Source organism: Corythoichthys intestinalis, chromosome 16 (assembly GCF_030265065.1).
Source record: "Corythoichthys intestinalis isolate RoL2023-P3 chromosome 16, ASM3026506v1, whole genome shotgun sequence".
In the NCBI taxonomy this organism is placed as follows: Eukaryota; Metazoa; Chordata; class Actinopteri; order Syngnathiformes; family Syngnathidae; genus Corythoichthys; species Corythoichthys intestinalis.
This window is the reverse complement of record NC_080410.1, coordinates 15,925,169-15,950,694: the sequence shown is the minus strand read 5'-3', so window position 1 is coordinate 15,950,694 and position 25,526 is coordinate 15,925,169. Positions and strand designations below refer to the sequence as shown.

The window sequence follows — 25,526 nt, the reverse complement described above, 5'->3', positions numbered from 1 at the left end:
AATGGCAGTGGATGGAAACGCAATCAGGGACCTGAAAAGCTCCGAAGCATCCAGTTGAATGTGTTCTAATGCATGAATATGGGAATTCTGTGTTCATGAAGGCAGATGTGGAACCAGGACAGTGCCACCACAAAGCAATAACAGGTACAATTATGTTTAATTTGACTACAATTCTGTGTTGCGTCACAGCTGAGACATAATTAGCTTTGCATTAGCTTCAACGACAAATAATGGAAAACAAACACTCAATTACTACAAGTCATACATGGGCTTTTTACCCTAAATGAATATATTCAAGTGTTACATGTTTTTGTTTGTTTACAGGTAAGAAACGCTGTTATGCAAGGGAAGACAACTTGATGTGCCTCACAACCAGTGTTGTTAATAACGGCGTTACAATATAACGGCGTTACTAACCGCGTTATTTTTTTCAGTAATGAGTAATCTAATTAATTACTTTTCTCATCTTGGCAACGCCGTTACCGTTACTGAGGCGGGAAACGCGTGCGTTACTATGCGTTACTAAGTTGGTTGAATAAAAAACAGTCTGAGAGAGACGGACTCACGGAGACGAGAGAGCAGAGCAGAAGTGGGGAGGACGGCGTTGCAAACGCGATGCTAGGTGGCTCCAAATTCCAATCGGTCTTTGTCAGTCACGTGCCCAAACTAGCGGACACGCCTCCATACGCCATTTTGAGTGTACCACGGTTGTAAACAAACCAGAACAGGAGGAGCTCCGACGCCGCATTACTGCTTCCGACTTCATCGCTAGATATAAAATAAACTCCCTCGTTTACCTGAGTGAAGCCATAGCCTACAAACTATGCCCACATGATACGGTAGATATCTCATATTATAGAACTAGATGCAAATGACAGACACGGCTGCATTGGCAACATGTTTTATGGACTACATGCGTTAGTAAACAGCCGCCATCTTAAAGCAGTAAACCTCGCAGGAAGGCTCTGATGTAGAGATCCTTCCTCGCGAACCTATGTAACTTTTATTTTTAATGTTATTTCAAATTGCTCCTAAATCGGCAAAATCTTGACTTAAATCTATCTTTAAATAATGAAACAGTTTTAAAACTTACACATGTTGATTGTTGAAAGTTGACAGAAGGGAACTGATGCAATAACTGGAGCAATTTTAACAACTTTAACGGTTGATTCACAACTTTAAATGACTTCCACACATAGCAAAGGTTACTATCTAGTTATCGCAAGACCCTTGTGTCTAGTTAAGTGGAGGGTAAAGAATTGGGCTAGGGCCAATTGTCCCCAAAACGCTTTAAACTTCACATTGTGTGACCTTTTTCTTTTCTTTTTTTTTTTTTTTGAGAAAAAAAAACATGAAAATTACCACTAGTTACTTTGCCAAGTAACTAATTACTCTTACATTCAGGTAATTGAGTTACTAACGCAATTACTTTTTGGGACAAGTAATTTGTAACTAATTAATTACTTTTTTAAAGTAAAATTAACTACACTGCTCACAACATCACTAACATCGATGGACATACTGTATATTGTATATGAACTGAACTGTACATGAATTGGAAAAAAAAGAAAAATCATCATTATCATTTTACACAACACTCGAAAAATTTGCCAGACAAAAGTATTGGCACCCTTTGAAAAATCATGTGATGCTTCTCTTATTTGTGTCATTAACAGCACCCGTTACTTACCTGTGGCACATAACAGGTGGTGGCAAATCAGACTTGCAGCCAGTTAAAATGAATTAAAGTTGACTCAACCTCTGCCCCGAGTCCTTGTGTGCACCACATTGAGCATGGAGAAAAGAAAGAAGACCAAAGAACTGTCTGAGGACTTGAGAAGCAAAATTGTGAGGAAGCATGGGCAATCTCAAGGCTACAAGTCCATCTCCAAAGACCTGAATGTTCCTGTGTCTATCGTGCGCAGTGTCATCAATAAGTGTAAAGCCCATGACACTCTGGCTAACCTCCTTAGATATGGACGGAAAAGAAAAATTGATGAGAGATTTCAACGAAAGATTGTGCGGATGGTTGCTAAAGAACCTCGACTAACATCCAAACAAGTTTAAGCCGTCCTGCAGTCCGAGGGTACAAGGTCAACACGTACTATCCGTTGGCGTCTGAATGAAAATGGATTCTATGGTAGGATAACCACTTCTGACCCAGAGACATAAAAAAGCCAGGTTGGAGTATGCCAAAACTTACCTGAAAAAGTCAAAAACGTTTTGGAAGAATGTTCTCTGGTCAGATGAGACAAAAATAGAGCTTTTTAAGAAAAATCACCAACATAGAGTTTATGGGTAAAAAAAAAAAGAGGCCTTCAAAGAAAAGAACACGGTCCCCACGGTTGCTTTTCTGCCTCTGGCACTGGACTGCTTGACCGTGTGCATGGCATTATGAAGTCTGAAGACCACCAACAAATTTTGCAGCATAATGTAGGGTCCAGTGTGAGAAAGCTGGGTCTCTTTCAGAGGTCATGGGTCTTCCAGCAGGACAATGACCTAAAACACACTTTATAAAGCACTAGAAAATGGTTTGAGCGAAAGCACTGGAGACTTCCAAAGTGGCCAGCAATGAGTCCAGACCTGAGTCCCATAGAACACCTGTGGAGAGATCTGAAAATGGCAGTTTGGAGAAGGCACCCTTCAAATCTTAGAGACCTGGAGCAGTTGGCCAAAGAAGAATGTTCTAAAATTCCAGCAGAGCATTGTAAGAAACTCATTGATTGATACCGGAAGTGGTTGTTCGCAGTTATTTTGTCTAAAGGTTGTGCTACCAAGTAAGGGTGCCAATACTTTTGACCGGCCCATTTTTGGAGTTTTGTGTAAAATTATAATGTTTTTTTTTTACCCCCATTCTCTTTCGTGTTTTTTCATTGCAAGCAAAATAAATGAATGTATGACTACCAAAGCATTTGTAATTGCAATCATTTTCTGGGAGAAATTGAGCAATATCTGGCAGAATTACAGGGGTGCCAATACTTTTGACCAGCAGTGTAGGTCAGAAATATGGTGATGCATTGAATATTGCTGTTTAGGCAGAGGTCTGCTTCTAGTTTTACATTTTACAACAGTTTTTATTGGCCCCTAACCTTCTGGATAAATGGGCAAAAAAAAATCCCAGGAACACACCCTACTATTGTAAGTCTTCCTGTGTAAAAGCTGTTTAAAATTCAAAAGCAGAGACCTTTTATTTTAGTTATCTTCCTGCAGTCTTAATAGTGTGATTATGATTTGGCTAGTCTGTCACCATGGTAACTAGTGCACATTTATCAATGTCTACAGTTAGGAAGTTCCCCAACCAAACCTCAGTGACTCATTTTGCTGCCCTCCCAGAACAAAATCACCATCAGCTGAGTGACAAAGTCAGGAGACACCGAATGAGGAAAGTATGTTGTAGTCCCCGTGTGTGTATGGGTACAGAAAGAAGAGGGGCAGGGCCAGTGGCGTCAGGGACTGGTGGGGGTGGGAAGTGGACGAGTAGCAACTTTAGGTGGGTTGGAGCCAGGGGAACAGAGTACTGGTTTTGAGTTAGAGGAGGCAGAGGGGTGTGGACTTAAAAAAAGAGGGCGGGGCAAAAGTAGGTGGACGGGTAGTCTCTCATGTTTGTACTTTGCCAGGCTAAGTCTGAAATTAGTGTTCCAGACAGACAGCCATCAAACAGTAAGTTGAAGATTCCTATTTGCTAACTCTTTACAATTACGAAGTTTGATGAATTGTTGCTTATTGTTTTAAGAAGTTTAGAGTGTGAATGCAATTTAAAATCTTTTGAGTAGTCATGACAATTATTGGTTTAACATATTCTATTTATTGCAATGTTTTTTTGAATGTACAAAAGCAAATTTTGTACGAGAATGTGTTTTAACCATTTCAAGTACTCAACGTCTTGGCATTGCTAATATTTAATATCCTTTGCCAGTAATTCATTAAAATATTGCATTCTGGCAGAAAAGAAGCTGAAAAGCATGTCTGTATTTGTACTCCTATATGCCTCAGGCAGGGATTATATAATACAAATATTTGGGAACTCAATCTTTCACTTCACTGTGGCAGCACAAGTTAGATAAAAGATGGAAAAACATTTATGTAAATGTGTAAAGTGTGAACACGTGTTTCGGCATCTACATTAACACTCGTGTGAGCTTGTGCCTGTGTGAGACTGACGGATTCGGCCCAACCCTTGACCACTCCTTTTTACAGTGTAGCGAAGAAGCACATTCCAAATGTGACTCCTCCATGCTTCACACTGGTGTTGGGCGATACAGCCTAAAAATAAAATCCGTTTTTTTTCCCGCTGAATTTGATTCATGATTTTTTTTCAGATTTTTTTCTCCCTGCTACTTTTTAAAGGATAAGACTGGGAAAATTCAAAACAAGTTTAACGCTTCATAGGGAACTTTTTGAACTCATTGGCTGCCATTAAAGAGGCTACACGGCCACTCCATTTTAATTTTGACTGGGAGGGGCAACTGACCGAATATTCACACACCCCTCCCAGTCAAAATGAATTCAATGTCTATTCTTGTCAATGGCAGGCTATGAGTTAAATATTATATTATATATATTATATATCTATATGTAAATATTAATAACATTAGTGTGTTATTGGGGCGGGTTTACAAGAGTGTATTTAGTTTTATTTTTACTTTTTTAAATTGTTATTTTTTAATTAACATGTATATTAATTTACATTCATAAATTATATATAATGTAATGATGAATCATACAACAGGTGCCATAACTTAATGGTGTTTTTTTTTTCCTTTTTCTTTTTTTAAATTATTTTATTTTATTATTACCAAAAATAGTCACTTGCCCTGTAAAGAGTGGGGGGAATGGTAAATTTTTAACAAAAGTTTAAAAAAAAAAAAAAGTACGACTTATGTCTTAAAATGACCTTTTTCTGTCAGCCCCTTAATTCAAAGTAGTAATAGTTAGTTAGTTATAACTGGTTGCTAGATTTCCTGTTTGGCAAAAAAAAAAAAAAAAAAAAGCAACCATTTTTTGAAATAATCCACACATAAATAAAACAAAACAAATAAACTCGAATTAAGTCATAAAATCGATTTACCGCCCAGCCCTACTTCACACCCAGTCTAGCCAATATGTCTTTACTCAGGGAGTGGATCACTCATTACATTGATAGATGTTTAAAAGTTTGAGTGTGGTTTTATGTTCTGGGCGTGAGCACTTCTGTGCAGAAATTCAAACTAGAGGAGGGATAAGTTTAGGCCCAGTCACGCGGGGGAATATTCTTTACAGTTATTTTAAGGAGTGGCAGGTTTCTTCGAGGCGTCAGCGGGCAAGTCCAAACTCATCTTCCCGCCATGAGCTTCCCTCCTTCACACTCAAAGTTTCCTTAAACATTGTCAAGATCTAGATTGTTGTATTCTGTCCTCACAAATAAACAGAGACACTCGTGCTTTGGCAGTAACCTCAACTAATTAGAAGTTAGAAAACCAAATAAATGAGTGTGAGCCAGGACTTAGCCTTGTTTATGTGTGTGTGTCTTGGAATGGACATTACTGGCTCATCTTCAGAAACCTAGCTGCCCCATTTGACTTTTAGCATTCACTTATTTAGCTACACATTAATTAAGAAATTATGCTGTATCTTATTAAAGAAAAAAAGCAGTTCAACAACTTTTTAAAACTCAGCTACTCCGTTCTTTTTTCACACAGCACTGCCATCATGCTGATACTCCTCGCCGCCATCTTTGCCTTGCACATCATTGGCATTATCCTACTCCTGGTTGCTACCATTGACAATGTAAGTGTTTGAGCTCATACATACCTGCGCGCACAAAGCCACAAGCATGCACGCATAGCTTCCTCATTGCTCCAAGGCTTAAATGCATGCCAAACCACAGCAGATTTGAAAATGACTGAGATGCATCATCTGAGCAGTGGTATGTTTTGGTGACAGCAAAAAGACGCGCTGATGAGTGATCGACAACTCTTTCATCACTCAAAGCCTTCACTTCCAGTCTAGCTGCAGCCCATTGTCTTACTCTTTTGGGGGCGTAAAGAGTGTGGGGAGGGGGGTAATATTTGACATTGCATGATGACAGATGGATGAAACACGTGGACATCCTACTCTGTTATTGCTGCTGAATTGCAGGTGACACTTGAAGTAAACGGTGTGCCTGCACATACTCGTCATTCACGCACAAATATGTGACATTGTTGTCTAGGTTGTAGTGCGCTCCACATACCGAAGCGAGACTTGTGGAATACCACACTGACCGACACATTCCGCCGCTTTTTGTTTCCAAACGAGTCTGAACAGGAGGAGTAAACACTTCCTTACACACTCCCCAGCTATGTTTTCTACTGAACGCTGAAATTCAACCTTTTAGTGGTACCTGCACTTATGAGCGCCCTAATACATTTTTTGAGTTTCGAGATATTGTGTCATCAATTTTGAGTTACAAACAAGCTTCAGCTGTTTATTGGACGGAGCAAAAACAAAATGAGAACACCAGCAATAGCTACAGTTAAAAACAAAAACTGATATATATATTTTTTTAGCCAAGTTCGTGACATTACTCAATAGCCATGGATAGAAAGACTTGTAGTTCTTAAAAGATAAACGTTAATCTGAGTTAAAATAATTTGATATTGAAACAGCTCTGGATGTTTTCATTTTTATACAGTTTGTAAAATTAGTTTAACCAGTAGGTTGCCATTGTCGTTGACGTCGCAGGGCAGTGATGTCACATAGTTACGCTGCTGGGCTTCCAGAGTATGACTCTAGTGACATAAACATGTCATATGTTCAATGAACCTGAGAGGAACATTAATGAGCATGACAGCACTGTCGATATTTCACAAAACCAGCAGCAAAAGCAAAATGAACAGGAGAGACGGGATGAGACAAGACGAGAGTAAGAAAAAAAAAACGGTGTTCTGCCAAAATGTGCTATACCAGCAAAACAAGAGGCGGCAAAACGAGGCGAATTTTTAACAACCAAAGTGCTACCGTGGGCTTTTATCTTGTCTTGTTTAAATGCATACAGACAGAACATACTAAAGACGCCTTAAGAAAATACTTAAACGTAGTAATATCAAAAAAAGGGTGGTGTCAATATGCTACGTGTGCTAATGTGGTCAACAGATCAACAATCAGCTTTAAAGCCACAAAAAAAAAAAAAAACACTATGCTTAAACGTATGAGAGGGAAACACATGCAAAAAGTATTTTGAGGCAATCAAAAGGTAATAAAAGACTCAATAAAAGCACAAATAGTAAGTACCGTAATTTTTGCACTATAAGGCGCACCTGACTATAAGCCGCCACCCACCAAATTTGACAAAAAACGACATTTGTTCATAGTTAAGCCGCACTGTATTCACTGCATTATGGTATTTTTACACCAAAAAGACACTTTATTTGACAGCGGCATGAACCACCATGAAGCTTTGCAGTCAATTGGTTCAAGCTTCAACTGTCATTGCTTCAAGAAGCTTCATTTGGCCATCACTGCTCCCTTGGGGGAGACAGTCAACCTCTGCTGCCACCTACTGTCAACACTGTTGTTGTCCAACATGCCTCCTAGCATGCATTGAAGCGCTATAGAAATAACAATCAAAATTCATTTTCTGTGCTAATTATTTCTTCAGTTACTGTCCCAGTTGTTTCATTAATTACTAATTATGATATTTGGTAACACTTTATTTGACAGTGGCGCCATAAGACTGTCATTAGACAATCATAATTATGACGTGACACTGTCATGAGCATTAATGAATGCTTATAACAGATGTTATAAAATGATCTCACTTTTGAATGGATGTAAAAGATCCAAGCTGGACATAAATGGAGTTAGTGACATAATTTGCCGGATGACACTTAATGATATCTGTCATAAGCATTCAGTAATGCCCATGATAATGTCATGTCATGATTACGACAGTCTTATGACGCCGCTGTCAAATAAAGTGTTACCTATTAACCCAAATAAATCAATAAATAAACCGCACTGGACTATAACCTGAAGGATTTAAAATGAAGGACAAAAGTAGCGGCTTATAGTCCCAAAATTACGGTAATGGTCACTTTTAACCGATGAGCGCATGTGTTGGATGTCTCGCCGCTTAGAAGAAATTGCAGTAACCTGGTAGTATTCGTCAAGTGACAGTGAGAATCTACGTCATCACCCCGAGTGTCCATTGCGCGCTTAAAACATGGCGCCCTCCATAGGTCAAAACATGAACTAAATATTATAGATTTTTAAATCAATTGCAATATTTGATATGTTTGTAATAACATATTTTTGTAAAAAGAGAACAATTGTGGCTTATTAGAGCCTTTAGTCTTTAAGTCCGAGGTTCCCTTTCAAAGCACTATAGTTGTTCTTGTGATCCTGATTGTCCCCGTGTAGGGTAATTAAAGTTGATAAAAACTATACACTCATTTATAGCCTACCTTATCAAACAATGCAGCATTGTTTTTCTGAATTGCAAACACGTGAAGAAAAAAACGTTTTCAATTCATTTCAATGGGGGATGTTGATTTACTAGATATGTCAAGGTACCGCTACATTAACAATAGAAAAATAATGAAATCGTCTCTTTCAAATTCTTCCACAGGCTTGGTGGGTGACTGAAACCCTATCCACTGATGTATGGGCCAGGTGGATATATATGAATGGAGCATGGAACTACACTGATCTTCCAACGGGTTCACACTACCCACAGGGTAAGACACACAAATCCATCAATCCAAAGGAGAACTTGTTCGGGTGTATGTACACTACTCGCCATTCTTCATTGCGTAAGACATGTGCACTGGAAAAAGACACCTCATTAAAACTAGTTAAATTCCCTTATTCTCAGTGTTAATCTACTAGAAATACAGTGATCCCTCGTTTTTCACGGTTAATGTAGACCAGACCCCGCCGCAATAAGTGGAAAAACCGCGAAGCAGAGACCCAAAAAAACCCCATATATATATATACACACACATTTTTGGGGGGGGTGTTCAATGTATTTTTTCCAAATTTTTCGTTGGAAAGAGCTACATATAAGACATGTTTTTTCACTTTTTTTCCTCAAAGTATAATTAAAAAAAATATGTATGTATATATTTTTTAATAAATGGTTTTTAAGCACTTCAAATGTATTACCGTAATTATGATAAGTTTTAAACATGTTACTGTCTCACGGAATTATTTTTAAACAAGAAAAATGTAGACGCCCAATCCATTTAAAAAAAAAAATAAAGTTGAAAAATGTTTGTCTTTATTAAATACTTCATTTAATAAGTCCACTCAAGCTGCTCACTTACACACAATGAGTTGCCACAGCAACTGTTTAACAAGTTAAACGATGTTGACGCACGCAGCGCTTTGAAGTCTCGGCTTACCAGTGTCTCAGGCAAGATCAAAGCTTAACTGTCAGTCATCGCTAACTTTAATGCTCTGCTAGTGCTTCAAGTAAATTTTACTTGATAGCTAGCTGAAAATAACCTTAACAGACTTATTTTAAGCAATAAATTAGTATCTCAATTTTAATTTTAAAAAAAGCTTGTTTTTCATAAATGGTCTTAATTTAAGAACAGATATTCTTCAAAGTATTATTTTAAAGCAATTTTTTCTTGATTTAGGTGAAAAATATTATATAATATAATAGTAATATTTAGTGGTATCTGACACATTAATCTGTTAACCATAAATCATTTTCTCCATCTCGTTTTGAGTGTTAAAGACTACTTAACAGATTAATGCATTAGATTATTCCATTTTATTCAAGTAAATATTACTATTTGTTCTTATTAAGCTCATACATCTAAAAGTTGGTCATTTTTCATCTAAATCAAGAAAAAATTGCTTTCAAATAATGTTTTGAACAATATCTGCTCTTGAATTAACATTTCTGACAATCTTTTTTTTTTTTTAAGCTTAAATACACCATTTATTGCTTAAAATAAATCTGTGAATCTGATTTTCAAGTGGATATTTTTCTTATTTCAAGAAATCTGAGTAAAATTTACTTGAAGCACTGGCAGGTATTTTCACATATTTCTATTAGATTTACACTGAAAACAAGGGAATTTAACTCGTTTTAAGGAGGTGTGTTTTGCAGTCTACCTTGTTTGATTTAAGTAGAGCATTGACACATTTTGGGGGAATTAATTTAACCAAAGTCAAACATTTGCCAGGCGTTGTAGTTTGACAGATATATTTAATATTTAGTCCAAGTGTTACACACATGCATTCATACATTTTACATCAACAAAATTTTAGATTTATTGTTGAAATTCAAGGCACTGAGGCAACATTCCTGAAGTTTGAAGTCGTAATGATAGGAGTAGCAAAGTTTTACGCAAACACCAATTATTATTATGAGCATTTTGATGATGTTCGTCTGTCTGACTTCCCCTGTAGACTACCTCCAGGCAGTGCAAGCCAGCTCTGTGTTGGCCTGTATATTCTCCATCCTTGGAATCTTTGTGTTCGTAGCTCAGCTCTTCACTTTAGACAAAGGACAGAGGTTTACCATCTCTGGCGTTTTCCAAGCCCTGGCCTGTAAGTTTTTGTCCGCCCTTCAATAGCACCCTCTTTGTTTCGTGAATGCATCTTTCTAATAGTACCCGAATCGTTTGCTTTCTCCCTCCCAGGTCTCTGCATTATGATTGCAGCCTCCATCTACACAGACCGCTTCCATCTCGATGAGAATTTTGGTTCTTATGGTCACTGCTATATCCTTGCATGGATCTCATTTGCGCTCACATTCATCTCAGCCATTACTTACTTTGTGCTACGCAAGAAGACTGCATGAGAATGATACTAGAGTTAACGACATCCAACCAAAACTGTTTGGCTGGGTGAATTATTTTAGCAAAAAATAAAAAATCTTTAGTTACCGAGCAATAGCAGATTGTAACATTCCACAATGGCAGTAAAATAGAGGCACAGCCAATTGGAGTTGTACTGGAGTGGACTATCATTCCCAGTTTGGCCTAAATATACAAAGTAAGTTTGCATATTATTACAAAATAGGTTTTAAAAAGTAAAATCTGTGATCTATGTGTGTGCATTTAAACATGGATAAATGAAAAAGGGGTGAGTCTTATTTTGTTTTTTTTTTTTCTCCCCATTTTTTTTACTGTACCTAAATTTATATATTTCCTATCGTTTTGCTTTCTGATAAGTGTTACTAAAACTAATTTTGGTGCTGCCCCGACATGATGGCTTCAGTCCAAAATGACATGCTGTAGATTTAAGGATTACTCAATGGCAGGATGATGCAATGCCTATATATCACATACAATGACGACGCAAGGTTGTATTTGTTTTGAAATTATTTAATATTACAAAGAGCTTAACAGTACTTATTCTGAAGATACAAACCTGTAATGATGTGAGTCCCTTCTAAAAGATTTTTGCTTCAAAACTAGAAAACTTTGCTATAGTAACAAAAACAATTCAACCAAGATATTCAAATGTACACTTCCCTACACTACCCTTCAAATGTCATTGTTGACTTATGAATTGAAACTTAACACTGCCTTTACAAACTATAATGTAAATATGTTTTCTGTTATGCTTTGTATATCTAATGCTGTTATGTTGTGTTGTTTCTCATCGCGGATGACAATGACGTTGATTTATACTATAATAAAAAGAGATTTCCAACCAATGTAATTTGGTGGATTTTTTTTCACTGAACCATGTGCAAATGCTTTCTCATTTAACTCATTGGCTGCCATTGACAGAGAAAGATGTCCAATCTATTTTGACCGGGAGAGGCTGGCAGTCGCTGTCAGCCTTCCAAGTTAAAATGGATTGGATAACTAGTGCTGTTAATGGCACTGAAACGTGAGCATTCACAGACAGTCCTCATAGTTTAAATGAATTGGACATCTGTCGTTGTCAGTGGAAAGCATTGAGTTAAATACCATGAAATTTAAACAGCAACTTTAGAGTTGTTGGGGGTCGTAAACAGCGTGCATTTCCGTTTTTAACAACATTTTATTATTTTAAAATTGGATTCATTCAAAAACTGTGCCTAAAAATGATAAATATTAACAATAGAAAAATAATAATAAAATTGGCAAAAATAAGAAAATCATAATTAAAGCAACATTTGGTAGCTTTTCAGTTTTGGTCGATTTTAGCGACGCTGGTGGACAAAAGCGGTAGTGTTTTGCCTTAAGGAAGACTGGGTTTCCCATGAAGACCAGCACATACCCGCAGTGTAAAATCATCAATTAATCAAAAATCACCTGGTCACCTGCTGATGTATTAAACAAAATTTCTGCTTCAAGCGGCTACAGTGGTATAAAAAGTATCGGAACCTTTTGGAATTTCTCACATTTCTGCATGAAATCACAATCAAATGTGACTTGATCTCTTTAAAAATCACAAAGATGAAAAAACTGTCTGATTAAACTAAAACCACCCAAACATTTACAGGTTTTCATATTTTAATGAGGCGAGTTTGCAAACAATGACAGAAGTGGGAAAAATAAGTAAGTGAACCATCACATTTAATATTTTGTATATTTTCCCCCCTTCTGTCATTGTTTGAATGCTATTATTAAAATATGAAAACCTATAAATGTTTGGGTGGTTTTAGTTAAAGCAGACACTGTTTTTATATCTGTGTGATTTTTACAAAGATCAGATCACATTTGATGGTGATTTTATGCAGAAATGTGAGAAATTCCAAATGGTTCAGATGCTTTTTCATACCACTCTATGTGAAGGATGAATAGTAATAAGGTAATTAATCCAGTTGTGGCTACACAAAAGCGTATGACGGTTAGCAATCGTGTGGCTCAACACCCCACCCCACCTGAAGTAGTCAGCGCTAACGAGTTCGGTTGAGGGTATTAGAGTGGGTGGGCGGTTTCACGCTAGCGAGTGAAAACCGAGCCAATGTTTATTCTGTATATCCTGTTAGCCTTTTTCTTCCTCCTCACACAAAACATTTAGTCTCTTTTGTTGCTCTGCCATCTTTGCAGAATTCGCGCGAAAGCGTTCGTATTGACTTCCATCTTTGTAATAAATGGGGAAAGGGCTAAGTGACGTACAGTATACCATAAAGCAGTCGGCACATTTGTCATTTTTTGTGTGTGTGGCAGTCGACATATTATCACAAATGTTATGAAAATTTTATAACGGTTGAAAAGTTACCTAGTGTTGCTTTAAGTAATTTTTGCCTTTGTTGACATCTTTATTGACTGGATAAAACTAAGTTTTTTTGGAACTATAAACAGACAAATAAACTGCACAAAATAACAAAACAAAAAAAAAACTTTGTTAAAGTTCAAAGAGGGCTGTAGTATTGATCTGGTGTGTAATGTGGGACCACGTTCTCTTGGTGATCTTTCAAGACTCCGTGGACAACAACAGGTGAGCTGGCTGAGTGAGATGGAGATGGAAGGGAAAAGCAGTGCAAAAGGGACGGAGACATAGGGTGGGAAGATGGAGGAGGGAAGGACATGGAATGAGGTAGAGGAACAGAGCGGGAAGGCTTACCGGGCGGTGGTAACTTGGTTGATGGCTGTTCGTAGTATGGGGATAAATGGGAGATTTGCGCACGCGCCTGCGAATAAGGTTGGGCGATGCCAGAGTTTGGCGCAGCGTAGTAAGGAGCTGGGGGCAGGAGTCCCACAAAGTTGAAGGGATTGAGGCTTGCGTTAAGTCGGGCTCCCACCATCAGGACCTTCTTTGTGTAGTTATTCAGGGTGGAGACGCCAGCTGACATGCAGACAGTGAAGGCAAACCAAGCCACACTGAAGGAGACATGAGGAAGGTGTTAACTGCCATCACTGTTGTCACTGATTACTTGAAAAAGTAATTTAATTACTGATTATGCCTCAACAAATTAATGTCGTTACTTTACTGATTACTTTATCATCAAAGTAACCAAGTTACTTTAAAGGTAATTTATCAGTTACTTTTTACCAATTCTTCTCCCTTTGTGGCCTCAACGTAATTATGACAGCAGAAAAATGTCATCGCATGAAGTTTTGAATTTTTTCACATAAGGCTTACTATTCGAGTTAGTGGGGGTTTAATTTAAACTGGTACACCAGACTCACCGCTGTTCCAGCTATAGAGTCTGGCGACCAATGAGCGGATCAAATTTCCAGGGCGGCGCAAGCCACAGCAAACAGACCGCGGAGTGGACCAATCAGCGAAGGTAGTGAGCGGAGAACGGAGAAGTTTATTTAACATGGCTAGCGCGAGACATACTGTTGTCAATGACTTGTGTCGATGTGTTTTTGGTCATTTAAAACTGGTTTTACCACGAATTTGAACATATTCTCGGCTCTCCCGTTCGCCATCTGTGTTGTTGTGGAGACGACTTCCAACGCGGAAGAGTGACACTGCTCGTTAAGAAAATGCCACGCAAATAAACAAATCTGATTGGACGGATGATTTCGTACTGGCTCGAGAGGCCGTTAAGGAGGTGGGTCCCAGACTATTCTCACAGTGTTTGGAAAATACAGGGAGAACAGTCTGGCCGTGCCAGGCAAGGTTTAATTAGTTGAAGGAGTTGGTTTCAACCACCATTGAAGCGCGCTAGCTTAGCCACTCCGGAGCCCTGGAACTAACAAATAACGATGACAAACTGCACAGAATTTGTTCAAATCAACTCAAACTAATTAAACCCCGGCTAACTCAAAGATTAAGCCTAATGTCAAAAATTCTGAACTTATCTTTAAAATAAAGACCAATAAATACAGCCATTAATATAGCCTTTAAAATGTTGTCTATAAAAGTTGTAAAGCAATAAAACAAATGACAAAAATGAACGAAATGAACAACAATCCTTCAAAGTATTTCATAATGGGTCCAAATTATTTTTGGAACAGATCATGTGACTATAGCACCTTAGAGAAGGTCGTTTTCTTTGCTTAGCCAAAACTACAGTTGAGAAGGCAAGATTGATATTTAGAATTTCTTTAAACTTATGCTTTCAAAAGCTTAAACAACAACTGAGCTTGAACCTAGGATTAAGCATGAGCAGTATCAAAAGGTACTGGCTGTCTCGTTACTTGTAGCCTTTGTTTCGAGTTTTGTCGCATTGTGCGGTAATTCCAAGTGGTGCATGAATTGGTTGCTTTTAGCGGTCGGCAGTCTTTTTGACCCAGCGCAAAGTACGCACTGAGATATTTTTGTCATCTTTACTGGACAAAAATGTGAAGTAATGGCTTGTTTGCAGTGAGCGTTTGTAGTATAACTCCTGCCTCTTTAATTGCATCCTGACGAGGTAGCAAGGCTATGTTGTTTTGGCCACAAACTCCCAGTGCTCACGGCTCACGCAGCATGGTAATACACCTGACCCGTTTTTTTCCCTTTTCCGATTAGAAAATGTGATGTGATGTCACTCCCATGACTACAGTATTCTTTATTCTACATACATTATGAGGCAATAACAAAATAGTAACGCACAGCTATCAACGAAAGTCACTTTAATCAGATTACTGATTTAGGAAAATGAACGCTTTAGATTGTTTGTTACTGTAAAAACGTAATCAGATTACAGCAACGCGTTACTGACAACACTGACTACCATATTGGAAAAAAAAAAAAAACCCCAAATGTTTATTTGAGGTATGGGACTGTGTGAAACTATATTTCACTGCAGTGCACTGCAAATTTATAATGTCATAATCAGATTAATTTTCTTAAATCCGGTCAAATAGTTTTCTACATCTTGTTTTGAGTGTGAAAGACGAGTTAACAGATCAATGCGTCAGATTATCCAATTTACTCTAAATTATCACTATTTGTTCTTATTAAGGCCATACATCTAAAAGTTGGTCATTTCACACCTAAATCAAGAAAAAATTGCTTTCAAATAATGTCTTAAACAATATCTGTTCTTGAATTAAGAACATTTCTGACAATTTTTTAAAAGATTAAATACACTAATTTATAGTTTAAAATAAGTCTGTTAAGTTTATTTTCAGATAGCTATTTTTCTTATTTCAATAAATCTAAGTAAATAAAATTTACTTGAAGCACTGGCCGATAATTTCATTTATTGATAGTAGATTTACACTGAAAACAAGAAAATTTAACTGGTTTTAAAGAGGTGTGTTTTGCAGTGTGGGTAAACTGTGGGTAGAGATGAGTAAACTGTGGTTACAGTTTAGTGATCAATACCCAATGTTTAGTTACCTAGCCACGGTTTACTAGTCTGTGGCTAAAGTTTAGTAATGTATACATGCAGTTTACTAATTTGTACCCACAGATTACATATCTGTAAATACAGATTATACAGTGGGGCAAATAAGTATTTAGTCAACCACCAATTGTGCAATTTGTCCTACTTGAAAAGATTAGAGGCCTGTAATTGTCAACATGGGTAAACCTCAACCATGAGAGACAAAATGTGGGGAAAAACAAAAAATCACATTGTTTGATTTAAAATAATTCCAAATTAGAGTAGAAAATAAGTATTTGGTCACCTACAAACAAGCAAGATTTCTGGCTGTCAAAGAGGTTTAACTTCTAACTAGGTCTAACGAGGCTCCACTCGTTACCTGTATTAATGGCACCTGTTTTAACTCATTATCGATATAAAAGAAACCTGTCCACAATCTCAGTCAGTCACACTCCAAACTTCACTATGGCCAAGACCAAAGAGCTGTCGAAGGACACCAGAGACAAAAGTGTAGACCTGCACCAGGCTGGCAAGACTGAATCTGCAATAGGTAAAACGCTTGGTGTAAAGAAATCAAGTGTGGCAGCAATTATTAGAAAATGGAAGACACACAAGACCACTGATAATCTCCCTGGATCTGGGGCTCCATGCAAGATCTCACCCGGTGGTGTCAAATTGATAACAAGAACGGTGAGCAAAAATCCCAGAACCACACGGGGGGACCTAGTGAATGACCTACAGAGAGCTGGGACCACAGTAACAAAGGGTACTATCAGCAACACAATGCGCCACCAGGGACTCAAATCCTGCACTGCCAGACGTGTCCCCCTGCTGAAGAAAGTACATGTCCAGGCCCGTCTGCGGTTCGCTAGAGAGCATTTGGATAATCCAGAAGAGGACTGGGAGAATGTGTTAGGGTCAGATGAAACCAAAATAGAATTTTTTGGTAGAAAGACAGGTTCTCGTGTCTGGAGGAGAAAGAATACTGAATTGCATCCGAAGAACACCATACCCACTGTGAAGCATGCGGGTGGAAACATCATGCTTTGGGGCTGTTTTTCTGCAAAGGGACCAGGACGACTGATCTGTGTAAAGGAAAGAATGAATGGGGCCATGTATCGAGAGATTTTGAATGAAAATCTCCTTCTATCAGCAAGGCCATTGAAGATGAGACGTAGCTGGGTCTTTCAGAATGACAATGATCCCAAACACACAGCCAGGGCAACAAAGGAGTGGCTTCGTAAGAAGCAATTCAATGTCCTGGAGTGGCCTAGCCAGTCTCCAGATCTCAACCCCATAGAAAATCTGTGGAGGGAGTTGAAGGTCCGTGTTGCCCAACGACAGCCCAAAACATCACTGCTCTAGAGGCGATCTGCATAGAGGAATGGGCCAAAATACCAGCAACAGTGTGTGAAAAGCTTGTGAAGAGTTACAGAAAATGTTTGGCCTCCATTATTGCCAACAAAGGATGCATAACAAAGTATTGAGATGAACTTTTGGTATTGACCAAATACTTATTTTCCACCATGATTTGCAAATATATTTCTTAAAAAAAAATCAAACAATGTGATATTTTTTTCCCACATTCTGTCTCTCATGGTTGAGGTTTACCCATGTTGACAATTACAGGTCTCTCTAATATTTTCAAGTGGGAGAAATTGCACAATTAGTGGTTGACCAAATACTTATTTGCCCCGCTGTATATGAAAATATTTTTCCCTCCTCTGATAGCTCTAACTTATTTGTACTGTACACTGTTCGGTAACCTTCTGTTTGAATACCAACAGTAGTGGAATGGAAGTTAGGGTGGAGCTAAACACCTTGCAGCCTTGATTTACTTGACAGAGGAATGGCTTGAAAAAACAAAGGCCTCCTTGTAAATCTTGCTTTCTATCTTGAAATAAACACACATGCATAACTTTTATTTATTACCATTCTATTATGTTTGACTCCAGGTAAAGCTTGCCAAAAAGTGGTATGATAATAGATTTAGCCCCTCTTACAGATATATTGTAAAAGACAGAACTGTACAGCTTGGAAGAATAAAAGCTTACGATTTAAAGTTGCGAGTATTCTAAAGCCTGGAAGCAAAATGCAACATAAAATGAACTGGGGTTCACACATTCTATAATAAACAGGAATAAATTGAGCCTTGTTCATCCAATTTGCTATATGTGTAACCGGTTTAAATGTTTAATGAGTAATTTGCATGTGCAATAGACTCACTAAAACGCCCAAGAATAACCATAACTATGAGGCTTGAAGTCCTCCGGGCCCATGGACACTGTCGTCTGAAACACCTGCATGAACATCATGTGCCCCACCATTCCAAGAAGACCTGTGAAGGCCCAATCAGAGGGAGAACAAATGAAATACCACTGAACTTCACAGGCAATGGCAAATTTTATCAACCGTAAACCAATGCTGCACCTCCCAGGACAGTGAAGACAGCCGCAAACGCATTAAGGAGCTGACCCCAGTGCTGTGTTTTAGGAAACCAGGCCCTGATGCACAACTGCACAGACAGTAGTATGCAGCTGATCAACAGCAGACCCACGTACATGAGCTCCAAGGACAGCGACAACCACATCATTGCTGAAAAACCAAAGATATAAGAGAATTAAATTATTTAAAAAAAAAAAAAAAAAAAAAAATTACAAGCAATGACACCAGAGTGATGCTATTTACCTTTTTCAGATCCTGGAGTCAAAGTGTAGAACCCTCGACACTTTTCCTCTAGAATAGAAATTACGGATATATCATAGTATAGAAATTATGGATATTTCATAGTGCAGTCAGATGCTACACGAAGTCATGAAATGGGTGGTTGGTTGACATAATTATTTTGTACAATGCTTCTGAAGATGCCACTAAACTTTAGCTCAATGAACATTTGAGGCATAACTCCACAGTCATCCCAAGCAAACATGGGAATACCGAGCACTAATGCTAATTGAAATCCAAGTCTGGGCGCTGAAACAAGTACAATATTAAAAAAAAAAAAAAAAAAAAAAAAAAAAAGGGAGGAGAAAAACTTCATTATTGGACGACTGTGCAGCCATCATCATCTGAAATTGTCAAAAAAAATTCTGAAAAATTGCGCCCACTGCTGGAAAAAACTCACACTAGCGCCCTTACTAAACTAACACTAAACTTGATACAAAACAGTGAGCTGTCGCAGAACAACTTATGTCTATGTACCGGCCATATTGCATGGGTCATAAATCCTATCAAAGGTAATGCATGGACAGTGAAATAAAGTCATTCATGCACGCGTGGCGAACACTGTCCACTGTTTAATTTAGCTTTGCCCCAAAAGACAAAGCTTGTCTTGAGACCAATTTCAATATGGACAATTTAGGCCTTGATGTCATCTTACTGAGAGTAAAATTGTGTTGTCCAATGAAAAGATATACTTAAATATCTGCAGAAATGTAGATATTTATACAGAAGTGTACTCACTTTTATGATACGCCGTAAGTCTGGGAAGTGTTTTGCCTGTCTATACCCTTACAATTATAAATTCCCTGATGAACTCACAGATACTAGCTCTGTTGTTATCATTTTGGCCGTTCGGAAATCATATAAATGTTGTCTTTGCTGATTAAAACAAAAAAATATAACACTGCGCAAAGACACTCATCATTAATTGTTGTGGGACACATTGCAGTGACATTTTTATATAGGTTTTCTGATCCATATCATTGGTTTTCTTATTACCAAGATATGAGCCACCCCAAGGAAATAGCTTCATTTATTCAACAATTTTAGAACAGGTGTAAATGCCCACTAAAGTCTGTATCATTTAATAATGAAATAAATAAATAAATGGCGAACCAAATGATCATGAGATCGTGACTACGTAGCCAGTGTTTAAGTATCCAATTGACCTTTGCTCCCTGATTTGTGACCCATAATTGGGCCATGCTGCAGAAGTCTAAATCTCCATGAGCAGTACACACAAGATAATCCCCTTTAGGATGAGTACACATACACACAGACATTGAACCACACAAATTACAACTAACAGAGATTGAGCTCTGCCCCTATTATCACCTTGGATTTCCTCTCCCCCTATGACCCAATTTGCTGTCCTATCTCCCTATTTGTCCGGATCCTTATCTCACTTAAAATCAGTAGACAACCCATTTTCAATTATTTCACATTCAAAGCATCAGTTACATCTGCAGAATACAATGAGTGCAAACCAAATAATTATATCTAAAATCCTAAATCATTCAATTACATAAGCGTATTTAATGAACTGTAACTGTGTACAACCTTCGCGAAGTTTCCTTTTACGGCTTTAACCATGCATTGTTTTTGAACTCTCACCCCATGCATCTGTGTAGATGTTCTCCTCGCAAGTGATAAACAGTCCCGTGTGAAAGACTGGGAAGACGAAGCGGTCGTCTCCTGTCTCCCAAGAGAACTGAATGCTGGACGAGTTGGACACCCCGGGCACTGGGATACATTTGCTATGTTTGACGGGCGAACAGAGGGGCTTGGGTACCTTCTGTTTACCCACGCACCAGTAGGAGGAAGTGAGCACCATGGCAGCCAAGCAGAGAGACGCAACTGTTTGGATTAAAGAGAGCAGAGGGGTGCGCATTTGCCGTAGGAACGCCATCATACCTGCGTGAAGAAGACAGTGATGAATGTGTGAAGAGAAATGTTTTTAAATTTTTTTAGATATTGTACTTATCAGGTCGTGTCTTGGGCTACTAGTATATTCCAGTGTTGTTTTTGTCTACAAACACTTTTTTCGTAACGATGACGAGATGATAACAAGCTAAAAACATGTTTTACAAGACTAAAACATAATGTGACAAAAACGAGACAGAAATGAGAGTTTCAATCAAACGTTCACAATGTTTGAGATTTTATGTGTAGTTGGCCTGTATTGCAGCAGTGTCTGGTTGTGCCACTCATGTGACGTGCTGCCCCAACGCTTCACCCCGACTCGCCAGTGTCCTTCGCCAGTCTCCAGGCTTGCACACATGGTAAGGTTTGGGTATAATTAATTGAAAATACAGTGCGCTCCATAATTATTGGCACCCCTGAAAAAGATGTGTTTTTAGCTTCTAATAATTTTCTAAAATTCAAATAATATGGGACCTTAATGGAAAATAAGAGAAAAATCCAACCTTCAATACAAGTGCATTCATTCCGTGGGGAAAAAAATCCCACATAAAGAAAAAAATTATTTGACATCAAATAACTTCACGGTCACCAGTTGAAGCCTGGGACCGTGTGTATTTTTGTGTGAGACCAAGATTGAGCTTTTTGGCAACAAACACCAAGTGGGTCTGGCGTGCCACGAAAGATTTGCATGCTGAAAAGCACCTCATACCCACTGTGAAGTATGGGGATGGGTCAATGATGCTGTGGGGCTGTTTCGCTTCCAAAGGCCCTGGGAACCTTGTTAGGGTGCATGGCATGAATGCTTTGAAATACCAGGACATTTTAAATCAAAATCTGTTGCCCTCTGCCCGAAAGCTGAAGATGGGTCGTCACTGGGTCTTTCAGCAAGACAATGACCCTAAACATATGGCCAAATCTACAAAGAAATGGTTCACCAGACACAAAATCAAGCTCCTCCCTTGGCCATCTCAGTCTCCAGACCTTGTTTTGTTGGCAAAAGGGGGTTGTACAAAGTATTAACACCAGGGGTGCTAATAATTGTGACACACATTATTTGATGTCAAATATTTTTTTCTTTATGTGGGATTTTTTCCCCACTGAATGAATGCACTTGTATTGAAGGTTGGATTTTTCTCTTTTTTTCCATTAAGGTCCCATATTATTTGAATTAGAAGCTAAAAAACATCTTTCATTTTTTTCAGGGGTGCCAATAATTATGAAGGGCACTGTAATTTACTGTTTTCCTGCTGAGTGTATATTTTCAGGAAGTTGTTGTTGTCCTTGTAGACCCTAAAATATGTGCTCGTCTGTCGATGTTCATTCAAAATAGTTGGAAACATATCTGTATTTATTTATTAACTTTTGGAGCATTTTTTAAAAATTTTACAGGCAAAAACATTTTTAGTAAACGTTGACTAAAACTAGACGAAATTAGTCCTGAGTTTTCGTCAACAAAAACTAAAAACTGTTTTCCTTGACTAAAACTAGATGAAGAAAAACACATGTTGAGTGATTAAAATATATCTAAGACTAATATGTACAGTATTATTGTCAAAGACGAAAATTTAAAGGGCTGCCAAAAACAACAACGCTATATACAGGGATCAGTTTCATGAATTATGGATTCTCATTGGCATGTGTCGTTAAAGGGTGTGATGTGGAATGACAACCAATTTATCTCCTCATGCTCCCATACACTGCTATAAATTCTTGTAACAAAAAAAGTATATATATTTGGGAATTATTGGCTGAAGTCTGATGCGTTGATCAGTTGGGATTTAAAGAGCGGTTTATCAGATTTCAAATTTGCCCCTCCCGGTCACAATGGAGTGGATGTCTAACGCGTTCAATGGCAGCCAAGGAATTAAATTAGTGATCTGAAATGGTAGGGGAAAAAAAAAAAAAAAAATCCTAAACAAAAGTAAAGTTCACTGCCACCACTCAGAGTCAATTTTTGCTATAATGTCAAAACAAACAAACTAAAAAAAGCAGCCAGACAATGTCTACAGTTGCTATTAAAACAAATAAACAACAGTTACTTGTATACATCACTATATGCACATTTGAGAGCAAAATAATGTGATTTGTACTTTTTGGACCAAAATACGAATAAGCTTGTTTGCAAAACCATTATACCCCCCCAACCCCCACCTATTTAAAAAAAAAAAATTTTTTTTTTAGAATTTTTGTGTTAAGTGTTACTATTGATCTTTTAACTTTCTGACAAGTTATACTAACTGCCATTGTCTATTGGAGGCTTATTAGGGAAAAAAAGTAATGTGCATTTTGCTGATAATTTCCTCATAAAACGTGGCTTAATTCAGAACATTTTGTCACCGCCCAGTTTGAAATGCTGAACACCTCCCCTACAGGGCATCAGTTTCCAGGTTGAAAACAGTAGCCTGCATGCTCGAGATGATAAATAAGGTTTTCTGAAAAAAGGTGCATACACTTAGTAAAATTTTTGCACAACAAAAATTTCAGTTCTCCACCAAACTTAGACTTCAACATACACGGTCCGAAATGGCCAAAATTCTGATTAAAATACCCCCCCCCAAAAAAAAAAAATCAACTCACCCCGTTTAGTCTCGCTAGGTGTTTGTCTGTCATCCCTGCTCCAATTTCAGTCTTCTCTCCCGCTCCATTACATAGTGAGGAAGATTGCCAAATGAGGAAGCCAGCAGTCAGACACAACCGTGTGCATATTACACACACACAGCCCTCTTCTTTAATCCATATTAATCCAAAACAGACAACTCTTTTCCATCTGTTTTCATTTTGGCTCCACAACTCATTTCCAACTATTCCATTCATCGCCTCTTCATCACCACTGCTGACTTCTATCCCCAGTGGTCTGTTAAGAGCTGAACATCAGCATGACCTTCAAGTGATGAAAAATGTGGCAAATTTGGATTATTACATGTACATTGCTTTGCACAGTCATAGTTTTCCCTGATTAATACTGTGTTTGAGTCAGAGGTGGCGACACCTAAGGGGGGTTACCAGGTCAATTTATTTAGCTGTGCTCATTCAATTAAGATTTATGTTGTTTTCAGCAGCGGTTAAGGCATCGGTCACTTTGAAAAACAACTTTGCATCTGTAATACAGGCTAAATGTTGACATCTCAGTGCCATTGACAATGATTGACATAAACATAAAGTAAAAGTACTTCCTTACTGTACTTAAATACAGACACACATAAATGTACTTGAGTATAAATATGAAGTGGTACTTTTTACTTCATTACATTTTACAGCCGGTATCCGTGCTTTTTACTCCACTACTTTTCAAATTGTCACCTGTGTTACATGTTACTTTTGTTTTCTTTATTGCTCATTGTGAAATGATAGTTTCATTTTCATGCCTCCGGCACAATCGATAAGCCACGTGCAAGTATACCGTGACTGAGCACTTGCGGCAGCAACACGAGCACAAGCAAGATTAGGCAGGTGAACAAGATATTGACCAATTAAAAACAACCACACTCTTGTACAGTAGGTGGTGGTATGCACCTGATAGAGCAGGGCGTAATGCCGAAAATTTACCGTTACCGAAATTCTTCACGATGGCCCGAGTAATTTTGACCATGTCGGTAAATTCGGTAATTTAATAAAACAAGAAAATATAGTCTCTCCATCCCGCTTTGACTCTGTGCTGTTCGGCTGTGTTCATTCCCCTTTAAGAAAGCAGTCAGTGTGCTTACGTATGGAGTCACGTCGTTATCAGGAAGTCAAACAAACAGAAGCCCGGTAGGCTAACGCTAGCGGCTAACGCTACAAGCAAACGTGATGGAGTGTGGCTTAAGGGAGCTTCACCAAACCTTCACCCGACATTAAGTAGACTCTTGGCGGCATCCAGACGGGCTTTCACCCCTGGTTTTCACGATTTCAGGAGAGGGTGCATTCAGTGCTTTCTACTGGTAGCCATGCCACAGGCTACCGCTAGCAGCTAACGCTACAAATGAACGTGATGGAGTCGGGTAGCGGCTCTAACCTTGTCGAAGCGGCTGAACTAAACGAGGGGATTGGGCACGAACTGCATCAAGTAATCAGTATGTCGCGTTATTTTGTATCTCTGTGTGTGTGATATTTCTGATAGCTTTTATGATGGTAAAGCATTCAGCATAAAGTACAATCCACCAGTGAAACCTATAATAGGATCGTTTAATGGCTACAGCTATTTTTCTGTACGTGCTTGCTTTAATTTGTGCCATTACTGCCATAATAAAATCTTAAATGTTTCATTGGCAGAAGAGCAATATAGCTTTAATGTGTGTGTGTGTGTGTGTGGGGGGGGGGGGGTGCATGTGTGCGTGCATGTATTAAAAAAAGCACTGGGGGGAAAAAAATTCAAAGCTTGAAGTAAACACTTGTGTTGAGTAATTATGTCACAGAAGCCATTAACAATAAGTTGTCTGTTTGAAGTGTACTGTTCAAACTGTAAGTCATTCGTGTTCCAATGACATTGCACAGTTGTCATATTGACTTTTATAATGTTGTACAATGTTCAAGTCATACAAGTCGTTATAAATGTTCATACTTTAATTATTGTTTAAAATAAATGTTTATATAATTAATGTTTAGACTGCATGTACAATTGTTAAATTGAAAGCTGGTAAATAAATCAACGAGAAATGGTTAATTTGTATTTCATGCATTGATTCAGATTTTCAAATTATATAACAGTCCGCTTGGGCGAATTTATCGTCATTTATCGTTATCGAGGTAAATCTGCTCGATTTATCGTGATACGTACTTA

The 25,526-nt window shown here is 38.1% G+C and overlaps 2 protein-coding genes across 3 annotated transcripts; one reads left to right on the top strand and one right to left on the bottom strand.

Moving 5' to 3' along the window:
• Positions 1-3,581: 3,581 nt before the first annotated feature.
• LOC130904841 (epithelial membrane protein 2-like) lies at positions 3,582-11,110 on the top strand. Its single transcript, XM_057817908.1, has 5 exons — positions 3,582-3,660; positions 5,679-5,766; positions 8,588-8,696; positions 10,384-10,524; positions 10,617-11,110. Exons 2-5 carry the CDS (start codon positions 5,689-5,691, stop codon positions 10,775-10,777), a joined length of 489 nt encoding a protein of 162 aa, XP_057673891.1. The 5' UTR covers positions 3,582-3,660; positions 5,679-5,688; the 3' UTR covers positions 10,778-11,110.
• A 1,328-nt stretch (positions 11,111-12,438) lies between these two features.
• LOC130904840 (germ cell-specific gene 1-like protein) lies at positions 12,439-24,746 on the bottom strand. 2 transcript variants are annotated; one of them, XM_057817906.1, is made up of 6 exons: positions 23,345-24,746; positions 20,459-20,758; positions 18,812-18,859; positions 18,554-18,718; positions 18,350-18,461; positions 12,439-13,739 (listed from the first exon to the last, which is right to left on the bottom strand). In XM_057817906.1, exons 2-6 carry the CDS (start codon positions 20,754-20,756, stop codon positions 13,271-13,273), a joined length of 1,092 nt encoding a protein of 363 aa, XP_057673889.1. In that variant the 5' UTR covers positions 20,757-20,758; positions 23,345-24,746; the 3' UTR covers positions 12,439-13,270. The 2 variants fall into 2 exon arrangements, with proteins under 2 accessions (XP_057673889.1, XP_057673890.1); XM_057817907.1 differs by lacking the exon at positions 23,345-24,746 and having other exon boundaries at positions 20,459-22,449.
• Between the last annotated feature and the right edge of the window lie 780 nt (positions 24,747-25,526).